Source organism: Rhea pennata, chromosome 10, assembly GCF_028389875.1.
Source record: "Rhea pennata isolate bPtePen1 chromosome 10, bPtePen1.pri, whole genome shotgun sequence".
Taxonomy (NCBI): Eukaryota; Metazoa; Chordata; class Aves; order Rheiformes; family Rheidae; genus Rhea; species Rhea pennata.
In genome coordinates, this window is record NC_084672.1 from 15,482,809 (window position 1) to 15,505,688 (window position 22,880).

A 22,880-nucleotide genomic window follows, 5' to 3' on the forward strand; every position below is an offset into this window, starting at 1 on the left:
AAGCCTCTGACCAACACGCACGCCGGGATGCCTGAACAAGCTGGCCATGACCACACCACCAGCCAACGCAGCTGTCACCACTACGTTCCAAAGTACAGCCCAGCCCAAAGTATTATTTTTATGCCTGACAGCGTATTTGAACTACTATCAGGTTCATCAGCGAGTTGCAGCTGTTTTTTGCCCAAAACTTAGAATTATCACCACACAGGTACTAACCACTTAAAAGGGATAGCAGCAGAACTGGAATATAAAGAGAAAGCGAATAATCAGAAGCCCGTTACCACCAACTCAAGAGACGACTGCTCTCAGATCACTAACTGACCTCGGCCTCCAACCCAGGAAAACCGAGCTTCGTGCTGAACTTGAAGTACGGAACCGGGCTCAGCAACTGCAGCAAGTCAGCACAACTAGACAGCTGTGATCTGTCTTCACACAAATCAGGAAGCTCCGTCAACCTTAATGGACGTTTTCCATATAAATAAAAAACTGCAGAAGTCATTTTAATATAAAATGTTTTTATTGTTTTTGAAAACATTTAAAAAACAAATTTTGAGCACTTTCAATAAAAAAAATAACTGAAATGCTACTGCAATATTCAACTACTGTAGTTTCAGCAGTACAACAGACAACAAAACACTGGGGAGGGGGGAGAAACTGGATTTCCTGCACTAAATGAAAACGTGGAACAGGGATTTTTCTTTCCTTATAGTGCAGTAAAGAAAGCACAGTATAGTACAAGACTATTATATGAACCTCAGATGCACTGCACAAAAAAACGCTTTCCTTCTTTTCAGTTCAGAAGTCAGTGCTTATTGCAATTATTTGCAAATTATTTACTTCATGAATTCTTATCATGATAAAATGATGCAAAAATGTTTTTCAACACCAGAACAGTAAAAAATAATCCAAGAAAGGAACATATTCAACAATAACTAAGCTGAATTAGTTAACATAAAAAAGTAAATAACTTGTGAATAACTATGCTCAGCTGGTTAACACTGAACCAGTTTCAATACAGCAAAAGAATAAAAAAAATAAAAGTGGTTACAGGAATATATCTAGTACTGTACAAGATAAGTCATTAACACTCATGCACGTTTTGTGATCATGTATTAACATGGTGAAGCAAACTAAACTTAATTTTTCCTGCTGTAATATTCTCATGTAAGAGAATAAGAATAGAAATATCTCATTGAGATCAACGCACATTGCTACATAAGACAATTTCACCTGTCACTTTTAATGACATTTTGCCTTTTAATAATGAAACACATTAAAAAGTTTTTTTGTTGTTTTTTCTCCTTTTTTTTTTTTTTTTTTTTTTTTTTTAAATCTGTGGGCCGTATTTGTTGCATTTATCCTAAGGAATGTGCCTGCCACAGGTTCAACAGAATTTTAGTGCAATATATGAACCCAGAAAGTTTGCTGGACTAACCAACCAAATTTAAAGTGTTTGCTGCAATACTGTACATAGGGTACAAACTGACTAGTTTGTATATTTTAGCAAAAAATGCTATCAAAATAGTTTATTTCTTATGTTAGTAGGAAGCCAAGAATGTAAACAAGGGGTCAGAACTGTCTCAAATTCTTAGTTTTGGAGTATCTGACACAGACAGGCTTCCAGGTGTTAGAATCACAGAATTTTCCTTTGGGTATTGCATACTTTGGTGTGCAGTAGTGCTCTGCCTCAATGTACAGTAAATAACTAACTAGCACTAAGAACAGGAACCTAACAGATTATAACACCAACACGCAAACACCTCTAAAATAATACATACCAATGTACAAAGCTATGTGAACTAGCCCTAGCACCATTTATTGAAGTGAGAATGTTTTACCTCTGTGCCTGGGATTTTACTTGAAACAATTCTTATTGAACACTTCTTAAATTAAAAATACATTTGCTTTAACCCACTGATTATAGATTATTCCTGCTAATTAAATCTTGTGTTAGGCCCAATGTAATACTTGTATTTAAATATAAATTTAAATGCACTTCTAAAAACCTTTGGTGATGACTGCATAATTTAGAATGCATCAGCCTTTAAACCGACTCTTGCTTTACTGAGAAGTGTTCCTAGAAGGACAGAGCAGTTCAGGAGGAACCTGTTGTTACCACCCATGCAAACACCCAGGCTGCCCAAGACGCCACGGGCGCTCCCTGCGGTGCCAGGGCTCCCGTTTTCCCTCACTGATCTCCGCTGGAAGGTGGGTTTCAGAAACTCATGGTCATGCTGGCACTTTCAGGGTCAGAAAAAGAGCTGCTGAGTTCTCTCAGGCCCAGGGAAGTCAAAGCGATAGGCGGATGCTCAGCACGTCACCAGCTAGTGGCCATCAACAGGTAGAGCAATCTGGCCCTGTCCTAAGCCACCACTGCACGAAAGGACTCGGCTCCTAGCCTTGCTCACGGATACCTCACAAGGTCACAAACAGCGCTTTTCCACCCAACTCCTAGCCTCCTCTCCATCTGCTTAACAAAACTTAGGAGCACTCGACCTTGAACCAACTAAATCACACCATTGTGCATCAAGGCGTTTAAAGGCAGGATCCGAACTCTAGATCTGTTCCTAATGAAACGGCCAAACTCCCCACGCTAAGCACAGTGAAATCAGGACCCCTGTAAGGTGCACAACTGTTTGTCCTTGCAGAAGAAGCCACAGACTGGTCAGGGAGCAGGGCTGGAGACAGGAGCAAGAGGAGCCATGGCGTACTGGCTTCCGAAGTGCCGACGCAGCAGCACAACGCAAATCAGCACCGGCAAAACGAAACCAAAAAACCTAACCAATACCGAGATCGCAACTCATTAGCAGAAACAGAAGATCACCAAGACACTTCAGTGAAAAACTCAGCTACAAATCTGATTCTCTTTTCCTTAACTAATTCTAGGGGGCCTCCCCCTTCATGAGCTCATGACCTCTCACTCAAAGAAGCAACACAAGACAAGAAAATACTTTCTGCTCTGCTTTCAGTTTTACAAGCATCAGTTTACAAGAGAAACAATCAGTTTAATACTAAGGATAAGGAATGGTACTATAGCATCCTCAGTGCTTTTTAATGTAAAACCTCACCTGTGCAAATCCTCTTTGTAGGATCGGGGCCATGGCTGGTTAAGTACCTCTCTGTCTCCTCATCATTAGAGATAGATGCCATGCTGGTAAACCAAAGGGGGTGATTGGTTTGGTTGGTTGGGTTTTTTTGGCTTGTTAAGTGAGCTAGTGAGGTAGAAGTCTAAATCCCATTTTCAGGAAGGGGGAGCGAAGGACTTCTAACAAAAATTAGATCCATCGGTCCCATCAAATCACTGATTAGCATGGAATTCAGGCTCCTAAAACAGCATGCACTTTTAAAAGTTTTACCAAAAGAGATCTCACATGTCTTACTGTATATCTGTAAAGTGCCTGGCAGCATTATGGCTCTATACAAACCATTTTTAGATCAACCACATTTTCTAATATTTTTATCATCTTCTGTTTGAGAAAAAGAGCGAGTGAAAAAGACAGATGGGCTCAACCTACTGAAACATACAGAGAAAAGAACATCTTCCTACACTCTCCACTAGGTTAGAAAAGAGTGGACTTAAAAAATCAATCTTTAAAAATAGTATTTTAATGAGCTCCAGTAGCTCTTTTATTTAAAAAAAGAGGGGAAAAATACCATGTTCCTTCTCTAGCTTTGATAAATAATTAAAGAGTATCTACCATCTAAAATAGGACATTATGCCTAGATTAAATTTCAGTGCTCAAAATCTTTTTCCATGAATTTTACCTAATATATAAACATTGAAGTGACAACTAAAATATCAAGTGTAATTTTATGAATACTAATGGATAAAACAACTACACAGATTTGCTTCTCTTAAATAAAAATTTTAGTGCATCTTTCTTTTTCCTTGATCGTTGTTCCTGTTAACGTTTCCTATCTCTGTGCTTTACTAGAGATATAAATGGCACTGGTGCTACAGAGATCTCCCACAGTTCACCACTGCGCAGTACCCAAGATTGCTACACATTGATCAAGCACTTGCATGTCACATAGTTCACTTGCACCCATTCCCCATCACCTGCACATCTGCAAGCATCCTGCATTTCAGACCTGAATGACAAAGGTCAGTAAAAATTATCTACTAAGAAGTAACAAGCAATACAAAGTATGGAAAGCCTAGTAACAAGCTGGACTTGCAACCCTCCCAAAGCCTCAGCCATAGCTGTCAACGCTGGCTGGCTATTAACCACTTCTTTATTTGCTACAAGAAGAAATGTGGAGTGGGAACACTACAAAATTCAAATTTTAATACTGGCTCTTTGATAGCCCATCACCTTCAGAGACCCATTTAAAATTGGTAAGACTGCATTTTCCCTGCTGAAGAATGAGCAACCGGTACAGCAAACTTTTCTTTAAAAAATGCCACAATACATAGCAAGTGTTTCTGCTGCAGGAGGCACTTCCATTAAGACAAATACAATACGTCTGTCTTTTAGATACAGTGTGCTACATACATACTATAAAACAAAATTAACCCAACATTTCAACAGCAGGATGATCCTTACTCTCCATCCACTCAAAGCCAGATGTAGTCATTGAGTTAATGGATTCATTGCAGATTTGTTGAAATAAGGGGTCATTTTTTAATTCCTCCAGTGTAGCATCATCGTCTTGTCCCTGCTGACGACCTGGATCAAACAGTAGATTTGTATCTAAAGTGTTCAGATCATTAATGCTGCCTGAGAGGTCGGAAGACAACCTGATGTCGCTGGAAAAGACAGATGCAACGTTATTGAGATCTGATGCCACCTGATTCACCAGCTGCTGGTTGGTTGGCAGACTGTCCTCCCCTAAAAGGTCTTTTACAGTGCTGTTAAAATCTAATTGCTGCTCTCCAATATCTGATTGTGCTTGGTTATCTCCAGAAGAAAAGCTGATCTGATCGGTGCTGCTGTTTTTCATGAGGTAATTTGGTGTCTGGAATTCATAAACTGAAGTGCTGGAATTGATCATATTTTGTGGGTTGGCACTAGGAAAAGCAGTGGATGTTTCTAAAATCTGAGTGAGATTCATCCTGGCTGTGTAATTTGAGGGCATGTTGTTCATTCCCAAACCTCTCACTGCATCATCACTATCAGAATCAAGTTTGTTTAACAACACGTTGGTTATTTTTTTAGTGTTTGTTTGTTTCTGAAGAGACGGAAAGGCCGTCTGCATCATCACAGTCAATGGGACTGACTGGCTTCTTTGCGCTATATTATTGGCACTGGTGTCTGCATGGATATTAGTAAATACGTTGTGAACTTCAGGAGTCACTGGACTTCCAAAAGGTGTCAAGTTAGAGCGTGGTATATTTGAAACAGGGTAGACGGTGCTTCCACTGAGATTACGCTGGCGATGGACAGCAGGGCTCACACTCCGGCATCTCAGGCTGTTGTTGAGGGAGGATCCAGTTCCTTTGTTGTCAAGAGGAGCAGGAACAGCAAAGCCCTCTTGCTTGGTGGTGTTACTAACAGGAGCTGCCTGGTGTTGCACAGGCGAGACAGGAGTCACACGACCAAAGTGAGTATCATGATGCCGTGGCTGAGACTGGTATGACTGGCCAGGAACTGCAAAAGCATGAGGTTTCCTGAAGTGGTCTTCCACTAGCTCCTGATAACTCGTGAGAATGCCATGGCTTGCAACCGATGAGTTACTAACACCACTGTACCCGTTATTCATCCACTCGAGCTTGGTTTTGTCGGGGTGGGTAGCCATCGGCCGCTGCATTGGTTTCACAGGGCTACTTGAGACAATGCTGGCATCATGGTAAGCCATACTGGAGCTTATGGGAGTAAACGCAAACGGGTTTCGGCACTCCACAGGACTCGGAGGGACACTGCTGCTGCAATTCGAATGTGGCGTGCCAATGGGTGTATGACGGCTGCTTCCCAGAGCACTGTCGACGGGAGTAGTCTGAGCCAGCCTGGAACAAGGGCTCTCTCGTGACACATTCTGAGATCCAGCAATCATTTCCGAAGTGGGTGTTGGAGTTGGCGTGGGGGTTGGGGTGGGGGTTGGGGTGGGGGTGGGAGTGTGAATCGGAGTGCTGTTGTTATGGATCGGATGGTAGAAGTGCGCACTGCTTGGATGAGAGGACACGGGAGCCCCTTGAGCTGCTGTCTGACTCTGAAGCGCGATTCCTAGACAACCACCATAAGGATGAGAATTGCTCATTGACATCTGCTCCTCCATTAGCACCAGCTCCTCCACAATGCTGTCCTGAGTAAGGTCATCATCAAACGAGAAGAAGTTTTCATTTGACGGAGGGACTGTATGTTCAAACTCTTTCAGCTCAGACTGCAAGGGTAACTGATTTGAAGACTGTGCTTGTATTTGACCCAAGGAGGAGTCCTGGATCTGGCTCTGTAACTGCTGGTTGTACACATCCTGCTGTATACCTTTGCAGTGCACTGGCTCCCAGGCTGACTCCGGTAAGTCACTAGAGCCAGAGTGTGCTGCAATAGTCATAACACTGATATCTTGCTGCTGTTCACAATTCACAGATGCAAAGTCAGAAGTTTTGGTGATATGGTGCCATGTATTTGGGTTAAAGCTGCCATCAGATTTTGAATCATTTTCTATAATAAACATGTTTCCTTCCAATTTTACTTTTATATCTGGAGATGCTGCTGCTGCAAGCTGCTGTCCTAAAGTAGAATCACTGGTATTTACGTTGGTATTCAAAGAACAGTCTGTCACTAGGTTTGCTGAAGCTGCAGAATTTACCTTGCTGGAAACTTGAGCAAGTGCTGCAGTATTGTCACTGTTTGCTAATGATACAACCTTCGGAGCTTTCTTAACACTGTTGGCTTTTTGATCCTCCAAAGCATTACCAGCTGAAAGCTGCCCCACCAGTGCTTTCTTTACAGGTGGTACCTGGGAATCCTGAACTGTAGAAGGTTGTCGCTTTCTTGGACTTTTAGTGCACGTTTTGTCTTTAATTGTAGACTCACCAGTAGGAGGTGAACTGATGCTGGTGCTGCACAAGTTTTGACTGGCAACTGACAGCTTTAGAGTGCTTTGATTATTGCCTGCTGAAGAAACTGGTGTGATCTCATTAGACTGTGTTTTGTATTTGGTCCTTGCTTCTTCAGCTCCCTGATCACAGCCCTTAGCTGTTTTTGCCTCTACAACACCATCAGCTGAAACTTTCAAGGTTGCAACCTCAAAATTAATCTGTTGAGCAGCAGGCAGGACAGAAGCTCCCTTTACAGATTTAGACACATCAGAGCTCTCTTGGCTCTGTACTGGGTTCTCATCCAACAACACTTCTGGTTCCAGTTTGATCTCAACTGCAGATGTAGCTACAACAGTGCTAGGCTTGGAACCTGTAGATTGGAGTGAAATAACAGATCCATTTTTGATCTGAGGAGCAGTCCTCGCTTCTTCTGCTGCTCCTGTGCTGCTGTTAACAGAAGGCGTCTGTTTGACGGGCACACTACTGCTGCTCGGAGCAAGAGATATTGCTGTCATTTTTACCACATTTAAGGAATTCACATGTGGAGCTGGCACTACAGTCTTGATTGGGCTACTGGTGAAGAGCACTGTTGTGGGAGAGCGGATGGTGAGAGCACTAGTATTTGCTGGCTTCGGTAAGATCTGTGGGTAGCGATGCCGGGCAGAGCGGTCACCAACTGGGCTGGCTGGAACGTTCTGGGGAGTCTTTGGTGACTGTTTGACTGACTGCATATGCTGAGTGACCACCTGAACATTGAGTGGCAAGACCTTACTATCAGATGACCCCATAGGACTTGGAGATGTCACCAGCTGCCTGGTCCTTTGCACCTGTTTGGAGAGAAAAAGAAAACGTGTTGATGAAACATGAAGTCCCCAAAGCCCACAAGAATCGCATCTCCAAGCATTTCAAAGGTGAAGGCCAACACATAAGAATACACCAAAGCTAGTGAGCATCAGTTCAAAACAAAACAAGCTCTTCAACCTATTTACAGACAACTGCATATTTGGCTGTAGAGCACTGGTGGACAGGTATATAGCCTCAATTTTTAAGGCATAATACAATACTCTGCTCTTCTGCATGACCTTAAAGAAGGGATCACTGTGCATGTGGAAGAAAAGGACATAAAAAGGCTAAAGAAGAGACAATCTGCTCAAAATACTGATCATTGTTAAAGTTTCTAAAGTGAAGTTCTAAAGGAACTTTCTTCTTCCCACACAACTTTTGCATGGCTGAAAGACAAAGATGTTTGAAAGACAAGGATATTACAGATATTTGTACAAAAGTAAAACTCTTACCATCACTAAATCCACTAGACTAGTGAAAGTCAATCTAGATCCCGTATTAGAGGCTCAGTGATCCACACAGCTTGTGCTGGCTTTCCTGTTTGGTTAAATTTCACCTCAAGGGTAATTATTCCTACATGTAACTAAATTATTGCTACCTTAAATCCCACTGTCACTGACCTCAAGAATGAACTTAGCTTATTCTATATAATTAAAATTCTGCTGGCTCCATGTCCATCACAAACTCAATCGTACTGTTACTCTTGTGATACAACAAAGTCACTGGGACAGAAAAACGTCAATGGATGCAAGTCTTTGACTAACTGAAGGAAATCATTTTCCTATCCCACTGACACCACTGCCTAGTTATTAGCAATTTATAATTCATCCTTTCACATGCTGGTGTCACTAGAGAATTGCAGCAGAATATTACCGGTATCGGGCTGGGGACAGCTGCCACAACAATACCAATAGGCTGAGGAGACAGAATTGCAGGACTTCCATTAGATATACTAGCCACGCTGCTGGTTGTGGTGCCTTCTGTTTTCTTTGCTGGAGATTCCCCTGGCAAAGGAGACTGCAGTTTCTGTTCTTGCTGCTTCTTCTGGATCTTACGCTGCAGCTGCTGCTTGGCATCAACAGGAGATGACAGAGTTTTCACTTGTGGTTGAAAAGAATTACTTTCAGCAGTAGGTATAAAAGCTGATGGCTGGGGGATCCCTTTTATTCCTGAATCCAAAAAAGAAAAATAGTATTATAATAAACATATCATGTCTAGTGTAGTGCCATTTCTGCATGTAACCACACAAAATACATGGCAGCACCTCCAGAACTATTCTAGGACTACCTCATCCATGAAGGCATTTCACGCTCAAATCTATTCTGTGTTTCAGTTTGTTTACAACATTCTGGTAAAGCTTCTACTGCAGCATTAGCTGGGCATTAGCAGCAAGATATTGTGTATTGGCAATCCCAAATTGCATCTTTTGTACCAACAAACTGTAAAGCCAAAGCATTTCATTAAACTGACAGTAGAGGGCAGTGGATAAGAACCTTTAAAATTCATCATCATGTTTTTGTTTTGTTATCAATATTTAAAGCATTTTGAAAAAAAATGTTGCAGAAAGCTGTGGATCTGTGCCATAGATGAGCAGCTCTAAGCAGATGATGTTATCTCCTGATCAGGGCATTAAATATAATGCATATAACAATGCCAGAATGGATCACAACCAGCGTGTGATCAGGGATAATGCTGAAAGGGAAACGACAAGGGAAGAAATGGAAAAAGAAGAAGGGTGAGATGAAAAAAAATACGGAAGTTATAATGAAAGAATATTTTTGCTGATCACACACGAGCAATGGTGCTGCCAGGAAGAACAGAGAGTTGGTCTCATTGGTGCATCTGGTACCAATCCCTGCTACTAAATATCACATCACAACTATGATCTTTCATTTCTTAACAGTCAAGAGGATTAGCACATTCCCTCAGTGACCACCTAAACCTTTTGAACCGCCCCATCAAGAAGTTTTAACACTGTTTCTTTTATACTTCACAGGTTTCTCACTTTTTAAAACAACTCTTAATTATAAATTAATCAACACCATGCTCTCAGTAGCTGTCTGCATGTTCCATGACAGCGGTAATACTGCAGCATGTCTCCACTTTCTGCCTTCAATTCCTTTTTCACAGAAGCAGTGAAATGCCCAAATACATTTCAGTATCTGGAAAACAACAAAAGAGCTATGCGGGCTAAATACTGCAGGCAAATAACATTTATGAGGATGCCCTTCCCCCCCCCTTTTTTTTCCAACTCTTTAAGGGTAAAGCTTTGTTCTCACTTAATGCGTAGAGACACTATAGTTCCTTGTGCAAAAGAGCAACGGGAGGAGTGTTTTGCCATTCCAGCGTGTACCAGCAAAACACCTCTCCTGAAATGGCCATACAAGCCCAAGAGGCACACAAGAGAAACTAACTGCCCATTTTCTTGAAGCATCCTCTTTTCTCAGAGGAAAGAAGGGCAGGGAGGAGCTGTATAAGCCAAACAGCTCTACATACATTTGACTTTCCTTGTAGCTGCATGGCTAACAGAGCCAACGAAGCCAAGCAATGAGACAAAGAGAAGAGTGTACAGATAGCAAAGCCTTCCACTATCATCTCTTGGTTCTAAGCTGTAATAAAGACAGCTAAATGGAGAAAAAACAAGATGTGGAAGCCAGTGGCCAGAAAAGAGGATCACCAGAACCCACAGCCCTGACAATCAGCTTCCATCTGAAATTGCCCTTTTTGAAGTCAAGAGATTTGCTTTGGTTCAAGCACATTTCCCTCAACAGCTGTGGGGGAGAACCTCCCAGGGAAGTTCAGGGGACATGTTGCGTATCTGTAATTCCCTCCTCATCCCTCACAGGTAATTTATGTCATCTACAACCAGAGAAAACTTAAGATGCTTCAATGGCTCATTTTGAGAATGAAGAGGGAAAACACAAAATACAAATGTAGATGTACGAAGATCTACATCAAACATAACCTCTTCCAGAGGCTGAGTACCACAGGAATTATCTGGTGTAGCGAAATAGAAAACAACTCTTCCTTCACCTTAACAAAGGTGTGAAAGAGTGCCAGAACCTGAGTCACACGAGTGCTCCCAGACAAGGCCCTCCTGTCCTGCTCAATGGCCCGCAGACCCTTATTTCTAATGTGGCCAAGAACAGCAAAAGCTGACCTAGTTGTAATACCTGACACAGATCAAACATCTCCGGAAAATTTGCATCTGACATATCAAAAATGCCTGTAAGAAAATCTGCTCTCAAGAGAAAATTAAGATGGACAATTGTTTCCATATTAGGACAAGTTATCAGACGAAAACACAGCTACACCAGCAGTGTGCCTACAAACCCCACACTGTACAGGCACCAAAATCCTGATTTAGCAAAGTACTTGAAATTCAGTGCCGTTACTCACACACTTGAAGTTAATCATGCCTTGGAGAGCCTTACAAGATCAAGTTCCTTACTGAGGAATCATAGGAGACCCTGGACTCAGTCTGGAAGGACAGGCTGCCCTCTGAGCAACAACCACCCTTAACACAGGCCACCTCCCCAGAACTGCCAGTAGCCCAATGCCTGCACTGCACACCTGGCCTTCAGTTCTGTGCAGTGGATGCCGATCTGAAAGGCCAGGATGGACCGGAGGGCCCAAAACATCCTGTTTCCGACTATGGATCAACTCTGCTCTTTCTTCACATCAGAGAACACAAACTAGAAAACCAATTTGCAAAAGACCACTCTGAATTATCCTATTAATAATTTCCTTGGCTTGGTATTCCTTGCTTTGGTTTCTCTACTATTAAGGTGTTTACTGAATTCTAAGGACTTCTGAAGTAGTGATCAGGTCTCCAAAGTCCTCTCACTGTTCACCTCCCAAATAATCTACACTTCACACTGGTTAGGGTCAGGCTGACTACCTTTAAGGCCAGCTGAAAGTTCTCTCTCCCTTTTTCACTTTCCCCTTCTCCTCCTCCATGTAGTAAATAGCTCACAAGAGATGCAACTATATTTTGTTAGACATTCCTACCCCCAGTCTTTCCAAAATGAATGTTCACGTTACCAATCTAAACTGCAGCAAAAAAACTGTCACAGTGACACATGAAGCCACCTTCAGAGCCTGCAACGCTAATACCACAGACTAGACCTTAGACCACAGCTTATTTTCAGCCTCTGCTTCCAGACCACGAGCAAGAAAAGTAACTTGCAGCAATGCAGACTAAAAAAAAAAAAAAAATCACTTAAATGCATCCTCGAGGGTCAAACCCAGTCAGCATTTAAAGACTGTCCTGAAAAGAGGTGCTTCCTCAAACTGATATATTATTCATGTCACCACGAGTAACTGAATTATCACTCCTTATTTCATCTAACACTCATGGGAAAAGACTGAAACGTCACTGCCTGAAGTGGGATACACTGCAACACCGGGCAGGGGGACAAATGCTGCATCAACCCCTCATCGTCCTGGGGTGTCCACTCACTTCACGCCTCTCTTCGGCATCCTCAGATTTGATGTTAAAGAAATCCCTCTTACATAAAACGCATTCCTCTTTTTAAAGATCCCCCTTTCACAGATTCAGAATTAAGTTAACCCATTACCTGCCGGTGCCCCTGCCATTACTGTTAAAGCTGCCATTGACTTGGTACCAATATAGTGACTTTTTACAAGGAAACGAGCCAATTCCAAGACCGTATCAAAAGGCTGGCTTAGCACTTTCTGGGCCCATTCACAAACAAGTCGGCAGGCCGCGGAGACAACTTCCTCATCAGCACTTTGTAGCTGCCCAGATGGCTCTGTCCCATCCAACTAAACACAGAAAAAGGAAAGGTTACTTATATTAAAAGTTACTGAAGAGTGAAAACAACAAGAATACAGAGCAAATGATGATCAGGAACACACAAATTGCCAAGTAAATATGGTTTTTTTTTTCATGAAATTGGGAGAAAAAGATCACAACATCAATACAATTCAAAATCAAATGCTTTAACATTAATATACTGCTCGTTTCAAAAAGCATTATATAAAGCTAACATTTATGGAAGAAAACTGCAAGGAGAATCCTAACATTCAGACCGCCTACAGTTGATGCCTCCTGCACCCTACTTGACTTAGCAGCCACTCTTACCTAAGAACTGCTTCTAGCACAGGGGTTCCAACAATAGCAGTATTTTAAAAAAATACGTACAGCAAAAAAAGAAAAACAAAACAAACAAAAAACAACCAGAATCAGAGTCAAAGAGATAAACTTGTGGGTAGCAGCACTGTGAAAATCTGCTTCGTCTCCAAATTTTCTTTTGTAAAAAGCACTGTAGTTTTTTCTGAATTTTAAAGAAAAAGAGCAACCAAGGTTTTAGAAATTGTAAAGAACGAGAGCATTGTAACAAAAAATTATTAAAAACTACATAGCTCTTCATTTCATTTTGAAAACTTCAGACAGACAGTAAAAATAACATAAGAAATGTAAATTTGCAAAAATATAAATAAATAAGCAAGTATATACCATACCCCATCTCCAGTTTTATGAAAGTCAAGGTTGGGCAGTGTTGGCATATGCACAAAAGCTTTCTTCCTCAGTCCACTGTAGCAATATGTGATCAAGAATTAAGGTCTAAATTGTCTCTACTTGTCAGTTTGGGGAGGGAAAAAAAAAATGCTTTAACTCCTTCCCCAACCACCATGAACTTTTTCAAGCAAACTGAAGAAAACAGATCTTAAACCTACTGTGATTAACATAATCCCATAGCAGGCCAGAATCAAAAGGCTACAAACGGCTGCGTTCCCGGGCACGTGGGTGGCCCCTGACTGCACAGAGGAGTGAGTGAGGCTGGATGGCAACAGCTTCGTCTGAATTTTGCTTACAAGAACCACTAGCCCACTTCAGCTAGCTACCCTGGATTTAAATCAAAATTCAGACTAAACTCCCTTGCTAAACAACACCAAAAGAGATGAAAAATACATCATTTTCAAAAGTGAATCACTCTATAAAAACTTGGGCCCAATTTCCAGCCTGTATTATGTAAAATGTCCAGTTTTAGTTTTTATTTTGCCTGTTTGCTAAATTTTATGAATAAATAACTGACAATTCCCTCTCATAAGGCACTGGAACAAACTGAAGAAACGGCCTCATGACGAGATAAAGTGACTGAACTTCTCTCACAAGAAAGCACTTTTTCCTAAGACTTCATATGATTTTTGTGGACCTCCTCTCATCCATGACAATTCTTTAAAAATGTGTGTGTTTTGGTCTTATAAAGGAAATATATAAGATTGTCTTAAGACTTATATATATATATATATATATATACACACACACACAAGTTATATAAGATATTAATATAATATCTTTTTTAACAAAAGGCCAGCTTTATTCTTACATCACTCTCATCAACACTGTAAAACATATCTCCTAGTTTACTCTCTGCTGTTTATACATCTAAGGACCAAATAAGTCTTTTTGCCTTTCTTTGGGAAATTTCTTTAGGAATTCACATACACTGTCCATTCTCCATGATCCCCCAATCCTTTCCCGCACTACTAGTTTTTCACTGTAAACATGGTCTTTATTTCTCTTCACTATACACTGAAGCATGCATTTGCTTGCATTAATATGGATAGAGTATATTTACAGTGAGTTTAATGTCCTAACACCTAGCCCCTTGGAAGTGTGAAATAAGGTCACATTTTAACCATCCTGAATTAGAAACCAACATTGTATTCAATGAAATAACTTACTTGACACAGAACTTGCCTGTTTACTACTGCATGAAGAACTTTTTCTCTAGGGAAGACAAGTAATAGAGGGCTGCCCTTAATTTTCTCTCTAAGTGCCCACTTCCAGTAAGACCTTAGCAAATGCCGGTACTGCAGTGAGCCCACTGACCATCACTGCTGGTTCACTTGAGCGGTTTTTAATCAGGGTCCACAAGCACCTTGATGTCCTTAGGTCCTGTCATGCCCTCTCCCTCCCTAGCTTACGGCAGTGATGTAGCCCACCCCGCACAGAGCGGAGCAGCAGGGATTACATTGCTCACCATGATTTCTAATGATACTCAAGAGGTGCGATTCTCAAATTTGGAAAGATAAAATTCTTGCTGGTGAATAAATTCTTTTGAAAAACCACTACTAGTTTTTAATTTTCTAATGGAACACTTGCGTGCCGAGGACTAGATGGAAACAGTTATCTATATACTTAATACAAACTATAGCTTTATCTCAGAAATGCCTGAGGAAAATACATCTCCTTGCTGCCTTTAGACTTCAATTTCTCCCCAGCAGAGCTTCATGCCCTTACACTGAAGCAGCAGCAGTGAGTAGGAACTTTTCCACAGCATTTTCCTGAATTTTTCACAGTAGCTGCCTGTCAATTAACAAATTAATTTGGCCCAACATCTAATTGCCTGTAGTTCTGCCTGCAACAGTATGTCTAGTTATATTATATTTGTAGCACAACTTAAGATCTCTGGCTTTACAATCAGCCTCTTAGGTTATTGGTGTGCACAGGTATAATGTAACAAGCAAGGAATATTACAACAGTTCTGAACTGTTTCTGACTTGTTAAGCATTAGAATGCAACAAAGACTAGCGTAGCCCAAACTTAAGGACTTGTTCCTGAAGTTGTATCTCGTAACCTATAGTGATTAACAATTTCTAAAGAACTTTGGGGAAAATGTTTGTATTTTTTATTTTAAAATACTTCTAAATATAGCTGGTAGGTCAGCCATAACAACAGATGTTCTCCAGGCAAGTGTAGAATAAGTGACTGAGAAGCGCTCTAGAAAAGGATATTTTGATTTGCCTCTTGTGCCTAGACGGCGAGCCTTCATATTTGGAAAGACATTTTTCATGATCTTTCCAAAGTCAGCAGCACTTAATGGGTGGTAGCCGAGATTGTCACAATAGCTCCTGCAACAAAGAGAAATAAAACGTGAATGGAAGCAGAGTTAATACAAAAGGCCAGTCTACACATTGGGCTCCAACAAAGGTTTTTAAAAGAACACACCCATATCCATCCATATTTAGAACTACATTTAACATTAATGAAGCTATCCACAACAAATTGAATACATTAAAAATGTATAAACAGACCTATTAATACCATAGTTCTTGCCTTGTTCTCTTCTGAGTTCAAAGGCAAGTCATGCGGAGATTTAACAAGTAGTAGCATCATCTAGAGCACAGTTAAGATTTACTCCACAGCTTAGTTTGAAGCTTACATTTTAATTCATTTATTTTAGGACAAAAAGAAAGCAGCAACATTCTCCAGGGAGAAGCATGGTTGCATGCAGCAAGGCCTGACATCCTGCAAGACTATTTGAAAAGCAGTAAGTGAGGATATTCTCCAGGGCACCAGCTTCATCTTTATAAGCTGCAACACAAACACGTATTGAGGACCTAGTCCTCAACCAGTGCACAAGCAACTATTTGCCCACATTGAACTAGGTAAGTTTAATTAAGCAGATGCCAACCCCTTACAGACATCCTTATAATCAGTTCTAAATTAACAGAGGTTCTGCAGGCCGCTGCAAACGTAAACCTGTTCATCTGTACACTGAGGATACTTCCTGAGAACACAGGGGAGAAAACGCAACAGAAGGTGCTTGTTTTTCTAAAGGCACTGTTCTAGTGAAATGGGCATGGTTATCTACCTTTAGTTCTCAAAAACAGCAGAAGGAATTTTGTTTCAACATCTATTCAGATGTTTCAACATCTGAGACATTTGAAAAGTATCTCCTTGAGGCAGAGAACAAGAATTGCAAATTTCACGGCAAAACGTGAATGTTCTGGAAAAATATAGTCACGTGAAAGAACAGGAGAAAAATGGAAGCTGCTCAAGAACTTTTACCTATGTAGCAAGTGCTTAAGGCTACATAAAGATATGAACACTATTACACCTTGCCTTATTTTTTTATTTATTTTTTTTTTTTTTGAAGACCACTGTGGTATTTCACAGATATTAATGCACTATGCACTATGCCCCTAAACATACCACTAAAGCGTTCTTGTTCAGATTCCTATGACATGCCCAAGGTCATGGAATCGTCATCAGATAGCAATGACCTCCTTTCCTGTGAGAACTCCTCCCAGACGTACACAAAAACAACCTGTCTCTGAAAAAAAAGAGGCAATTTTGCACAGTCCTGTACAGCATCATGGCAGGAGACCAACAAAACAATGACCTCCTACACCACCTGCCTGCTACTCTAACCAGGTATGTACACGCAAACAGATTTCTGCTTGAAGAGAAGGGAACAGAGAGACCAAGAGCATTCCTAAAACAGAAGTTTCATTCCTATCATCGCAGTTATATTAAAACTGTAACAATTAATAATGACATTTACATCCAAGTAGGTCAAAGGGAGCAAAAAACTTCAGCTGTATGTAGAGCAGTATACAGTTTGTGAGATACTGCACTTCATTTATTTTTTCTGTCAAAATCCTAGCTATTACAGAGCAAGTATCTGCTGCTCTTACTCTTCCTGGAGGTGGGTATCCTTCACTTGGAAAGCATCACCACAAATATCCTGTTTGATGATAAACAGCAAGGTTTATGCTATTTGTTTCTAACACTCCCCTGCAACGCTCATCTGCAGCTGTTTCCTACCACTCCTGGCCTCCACCACCCAAACCACGAGATGTCACCTGCAGACCTGTATATAGGAGACCATTGTCCATGAGACTAAGAAAAACCCAAACTTACATTTCTCCTTCCAAAAGCTGATGAAAAACTGAATGCAATGCAACTCAGGAGTTAGTCTTGCTGAAACTTTCAGCTAACTCTTGTGAGAAGACTATCACCCTTCTTTATTTAAAAGAAGGTCAGGAATGAAACAGAGAAAGTAGTGGGGAAAAAAAAGGTATTCAAAATGAGCACGTCTCACCATGGGAAATGGAGCCTACAGAGGCTATAGGGGCTCATCCTTGGACGTATGGCATCGCAGCTTCCTTCAGGTAGGAAGGCACCTTGGCAAGGCTCCAGTCCGACCTCCAGTCCAAAGCAGGCTCAGCTGGAGGCCAGACTAGGCTGCCCCAGACTTTGCCCAACCAAGTCTTACAAACAAGGATGGAGGTTTCACTGCCTCTCTGGGCTCCTGTTCCAATGCTTAATTATCCTTCATACATTGACTGGGTATAGCAACCAAATGGCACTTTGAAGCTGCTCCTGCCTTGAGCAAGGGGCTGGACCAGGTGACCTCCAGAGGCCCTTGCTGACTTTAATTGTTCTATGTTTCTGCATGGGACATCCAGAAACTTTGCTGAATACTTTTTACCCATTTATACACCAAATTTCATTAAAGTGAACATCAGTCACAGTATCTTGTTTCTGGACAAGTCCCTTTGAACTTAATATAGTGGGATGGATACTTCTCCAGCTTTGTTGCACCTTCTTAGGAATCAGAAGCTGTTTCAGTTATAATGTTGTTCTAGACAGGTCTCTATTTGCCTTTTGCTGTGGCCTCTTACCATGCTCCACCAGATTTTAAATTTACACTTTGGAGAATCTCAAAAGGTAGGACACTGTCACTTGGTCATGCTGATTACAGGACATTAAGTCTCAATTAGCATGCAAGGAGGGCTCTCTAAATTTCTCTGCTGTAGTCAGCAATATCATTGACTGAAAAATATAATTTAGCAAACAAGAGGATTAGGAGCCTATCAGTCAATCAATTTTAAAGCAAAAACTATTCTCTATATAGGAGAAAAATGAATAAATACAAAAGGAAAAAAAAATCAGCTCCTCAAGTCTTGCGCATCTGTTTCAGGACAATTACTTGCTAGCAGCAATAAACACACAGTTACACAGTCCCCTTGTATCCATACTGGCAGCTCCTGCAAGCTTGTGATTTCTAAGCTATTATTATTATTATCATGTAATTTCAGTTTTCAGACAGATCATTCCATATGGCCCCTCCTTCTCCTGCCTCAGTCGAGATCCCTCCACGTCCATCTGTGGTCTGTTATTGACTTGACAACACATACCAGGAGTCTCTTGCCTGCAGCCCTTCTCCCTGCTACTTGCACTCTTGGCACATTGCTGAGCCCAGGAGCGGTTCTGCCGATTCGAAGGGTGAGTGGGAAACGGATGGGGGAGGGAAGCTCTAATCAGAGGCAGGAACCACAGTGGACACACAGCTGCTTGTATTCCTTTGCACAGAGCTCCCCTACACAACAAATTTGGCAAGAAAATTACCTTTTTTTGTGAGATCTTCAAATTAAATGTACTCAAGACATAAAACACAATGAGAGTAGACTTGAATTAAATGACCAAAAAGATTATCTAAAAGCCAGCAAAGACTACTGGACTCTACAGTCCAGCTTGAACAGTTTCCTGAGCAAGGAACTGGATAAAATGGAGAAAACAGACTGTATTGAAACAGAAGGGCCAGAGAAAAGCTACATACACACTGCCTCAAAAAATCTGTCTTGTTACTGATCTTGCTTAATGCTGTATTAAAGATGTCAGCATAAAAGTGGCAAAATCATCTCATTCTGTAATGTTTGGAGGCATCTTTAATACAGAAAGTGATTAGGTTGTTACAGGAAAAAGCTGAAAAGCGTTGATGAAGGAATAGAAAAAGAATAAATTAAACAGTTCAAAATACAAAATAACACACACGAGAATTAACAAGAGTTGTTGCTGTTAAGTACGCACTCATCAACTGAATATGGCAAATGAAAAAATGGATGTATTAGTCATCCTGTTATTAATTATGATCTATCAATAGCAGCTGATAAAAAGGTGGATACAATTTCAGTGCAAAACAAGAGCAGAATGAGGCAGACAGTATTACTGTCACTGTAGGTGCAGGCAGAACCTCACACAGAATATTGTACGCATTCTGCTTGCCACATTCGAGAAAGATGAATTCAACACAAGACAGGTGCAGAGAGACTATTGTGAATAGCAATTGATTAAGAGCCTATTACATGAGACGAAACAAAGACCTTGGCTTATCCAAACCAGCAAAACAACCAGTCTCTAAAAATGGATTCGAGTGAAGAACCTTAGCAAGAGCTTGGCTCTCTCCAAGCAGAAGAACAATGTGGGCACAGAAATGAATCCTTCAAATGAGGTAGGACAGAAACCAGAAAGTTTAAAACCATCAGAGTTTTTAAATCAGTAAAATTCTAGGTCAGACTTCCAACAGCAGCAGCAGCGGTGGAGCTTTAGACAGAATTTGATCAGCTTTTAGAGGGACTCTATAGGCGGTGGCTCGCGACAAGCAGACTTGACAACGCAGTAAGTTCCACACTGTTCCTAGCAGGCAGTATTATATAAACACTAGTCAGGTGTTATTGAACAAGATTAACATATTTCTTGAGCATTGTTTCACATACATAGTATTCCTATATCCACTGCCGCCTTCTATTCTAGCTTCTGAATATTCCTCTAACTCATCGGTTAACATCCTTAACACTAAGCACATGCAACCTATACATCAAGTGGCAGGCCCAGCAGCCAGTAAAGCACAAATCAACAATTTACAGACTAGAAGAGACACAGGCTGACTCAAAGACCTCCTAATCCATACTTAAGTGTATCAAATGAATCTTCGGACACCAAACGAATATGAATGATCCGTTTTTCATTCCTTGGATCACTGCAGTAGTAGCAAGAAAGAGGACACAAATGTTTACTGAAGGCTCAACAAATCCTTTTGTGGGCAAACGGGGGTTTTGCGTGCACAAATACTGCAGGATTGTACTCAGACTCTAAATCCTAATTCTCTAAGTTTAGCTAGATCTTCACCTGGATTCCTGTGAAAGAATTTCTACTAGCAGGGAGAAGATGCCTCAGTAAAACTGACTTGCAGGAAAACAGTGGAAGGATTTGACAGGCAGAAGCATCTACTCTCTGCATGCTGTATTACATGTTAAGCAGCACCCCATGAGTCCCTATAGTATTTTCTAATCTGTATTCTCCCGTAAGTCTCAAACAAAGCTGACAGAAGAAATGTCTGCCCCCTTTAGAAATAAATCTTCTCATGGCACAACTTACTCTGTCAGTGTGAACAGCACCACAACAATGCCAACAGGAGAGGTGAATTATCTCTTATTTACCTCCTGTGTGAACTTGAGCTGTGAGGTCTCAACCTTCTCAAGCACTACCACCTTATCTTATGATGCATTTTTCATTTATTTTACCCCTTTAAAAACAAGACAAATCTATTCATTTTACCTAGAGATGGGGCTTACAATTAGAAGAAAATAGAAAAAAATACAGAAAGGAAGAATCATTGTGTTGAATTAGTTCAGAGACAAAAGCCTACAGAAATGCAAAGGAGCTGGCAGTGCTATTAACACTTAATCAATGCTGGATTTGTGTAGAGTGTAAGCACCTGTCTGTCTCACTTCAGTGCAACAGGAGGAAAAAAAAAAAAAAAAAAAAAAAAAAGAGAGAAAAAAAAAGAGAGAGAGGTGATATAGAAGCCCAGTATTTTTGTAAGATTTATTTTGAACAAAGTTTACAGCAGGAATTGAGATGCTAGTACAATGCAGCATGCTTCTGAAGCATTGATTTATGTGTAGAATGCATAAAATTGCTTACTCTGAACTCAAGCAACATTTACCTTTTTAAGTAGAACAGAGAAAATGGTAACATAAATGAGACAAAAGCGAGTTTTGATATGTCTTAAAGCCCCTAGGTAAGGAAAATGATTTATCAAAACCAACTCCCATATCTATTTATATGTCTTCTCCCCACTTCCCACTCTAGAGTCTATTCTTCTGTTGGTGTGTAAGAATAACTCATGAAAATATTCAGAGAAACTGAGTGTTTTAAAAACAGAACAGATGCTTTCAAAGGAGAACAGATTCCAAACATTTGATATTTTCCTTAAAATTTGCTTACCACCCTTATTTTGTTAGGAAAAAAAAACAATACACAAATACTTGATGCAGCTACATAGAAAAGCCATCCAAATTTCGCACTACACAATCTGTAGATGATGATTTTTTCTGGGCATCTGCAGCTTGGCACAGCATGGAAGCCAAGCAGATTTGTTGCTGAAGCAGGCCATAAATTATTAAATAAGAAATATATTTAAGAATAACGCTTCCACTTCTCTGCCGCCCAGCAGCTGCTGCGGCTGTTGCTGTGTCTGCGCGAGTAGCTGTCTGTGCGGGGATTGGCCAGCCCAGCACATCTGCGCTATTGGCCATGTTTCCAGGCTGCGTCACTGCTCAAGTCGATGGTGAGATTTCAGAAATAGGTGTGTGCATGTTTATCAACCCCAGGCAAGCTAATGCCATCATGTTTTAGCTCAGGCAGTGTAAAAAAGCTCTACCAGAGAGGGCTAATTGAAATAAAGTATTCACATAGGGAAACCCAGCAGTAACAATTACTAAGGGCTGAATCCTGTAGGCGCTTAGGAGGTAAAGGGACTCGGCTCCCTGCAAATTACTGTAATCATTCAGATTATGGAAATACTCATACTAGATCATAGATCTGTTATTCTCATTTATCTTCAAGCAACTGGGCTATGTTTTTGTTTTTTTCTTTCTCCTCCTGTGGGGAACATGCTGTAAATGAATTCAAATCCAATCTCTATCAGATACTCCGTCTCCCTTGGTTATAATCGCTTTCCTTGCTGCATGGTAGCTTTGAGACTTGACAGCACAGACTTGCAGTGGATTGGTTACTGGTGCCATACATATTCAGATACATTGCACCTTCATAGAAATCAGGGTTACCACAGGAAGGTTCAGTACTCATGCATTATTCCAGAGAGAAAGGTATGATGGGCTTGATCTTAGGCTTCAAATAGCTCCATTTCCAGAAGGAAAATTGAAATTCAATCCTTCATCCTTGTAAGGCAGTCACGCACACACACGTACATGTATGTGTATATATGTACATAAAGCCAGACCAAAAACGTACTCTAAGATAATAATCAATGCTTTTCACGAATGCCACTGTTTGTCCAAAAAAAAAATGTTCATACTGATATTTCCTTGTTAAGAAATACTTGTACATTAATTTCAGTATTTAAAGAGTTTTAACTACCTTCAGTGACAGAAATAATGAATAGGATTCACCTCACTGTAGCTACCACACTTAGCTACATTAGTGACC

The 22,880-nt window shown here is 40.8% G+C and overlaps 1 protein-coding gene across 2 annotated transcripts in view; it reads right to left on the reverse strand.

The window, feature by feature from the left end:
- Positions 1-498: 498 nt before the first annotated feature.
- The window catches only part of RFX7 (regulatory factor X7), a 58,389-nt gene continuing 36,007 nt past the window's right edge, over positions 499-22,880 (reverse strand). Inside the window, exons 5-9 of one of the 2 annotated variants that reach the window (XM_062583868.1) lie at positions 15,593-15,709; positions 13,313-13,397; positions 12,406-12,613; positions 8,699-8,994; positions 499-7,809 (exon numbers count right to left, since the gene is read on the reverse strand). In XM_062583868.1, the coding sequence (XP_062439852.1) occupies positions 4,513-7,809; positions 8,699-8,994; positions 12,406-12,613; positions 13,313-13,397; positions 15,593-15,709 (4,003 nt within the window). In that variant the 3' untranslated portion in view covers positions 499-4,512. The remainder of the gene's footprint in view (positions 7,810-8,698; positions 8,995-12,405; positions 12,614-13,312; positions 13,398-15,592; positions 15,710-22,880) is intronic. The other variant, XM_062583867.1, reaches the window with a different exon arrangement.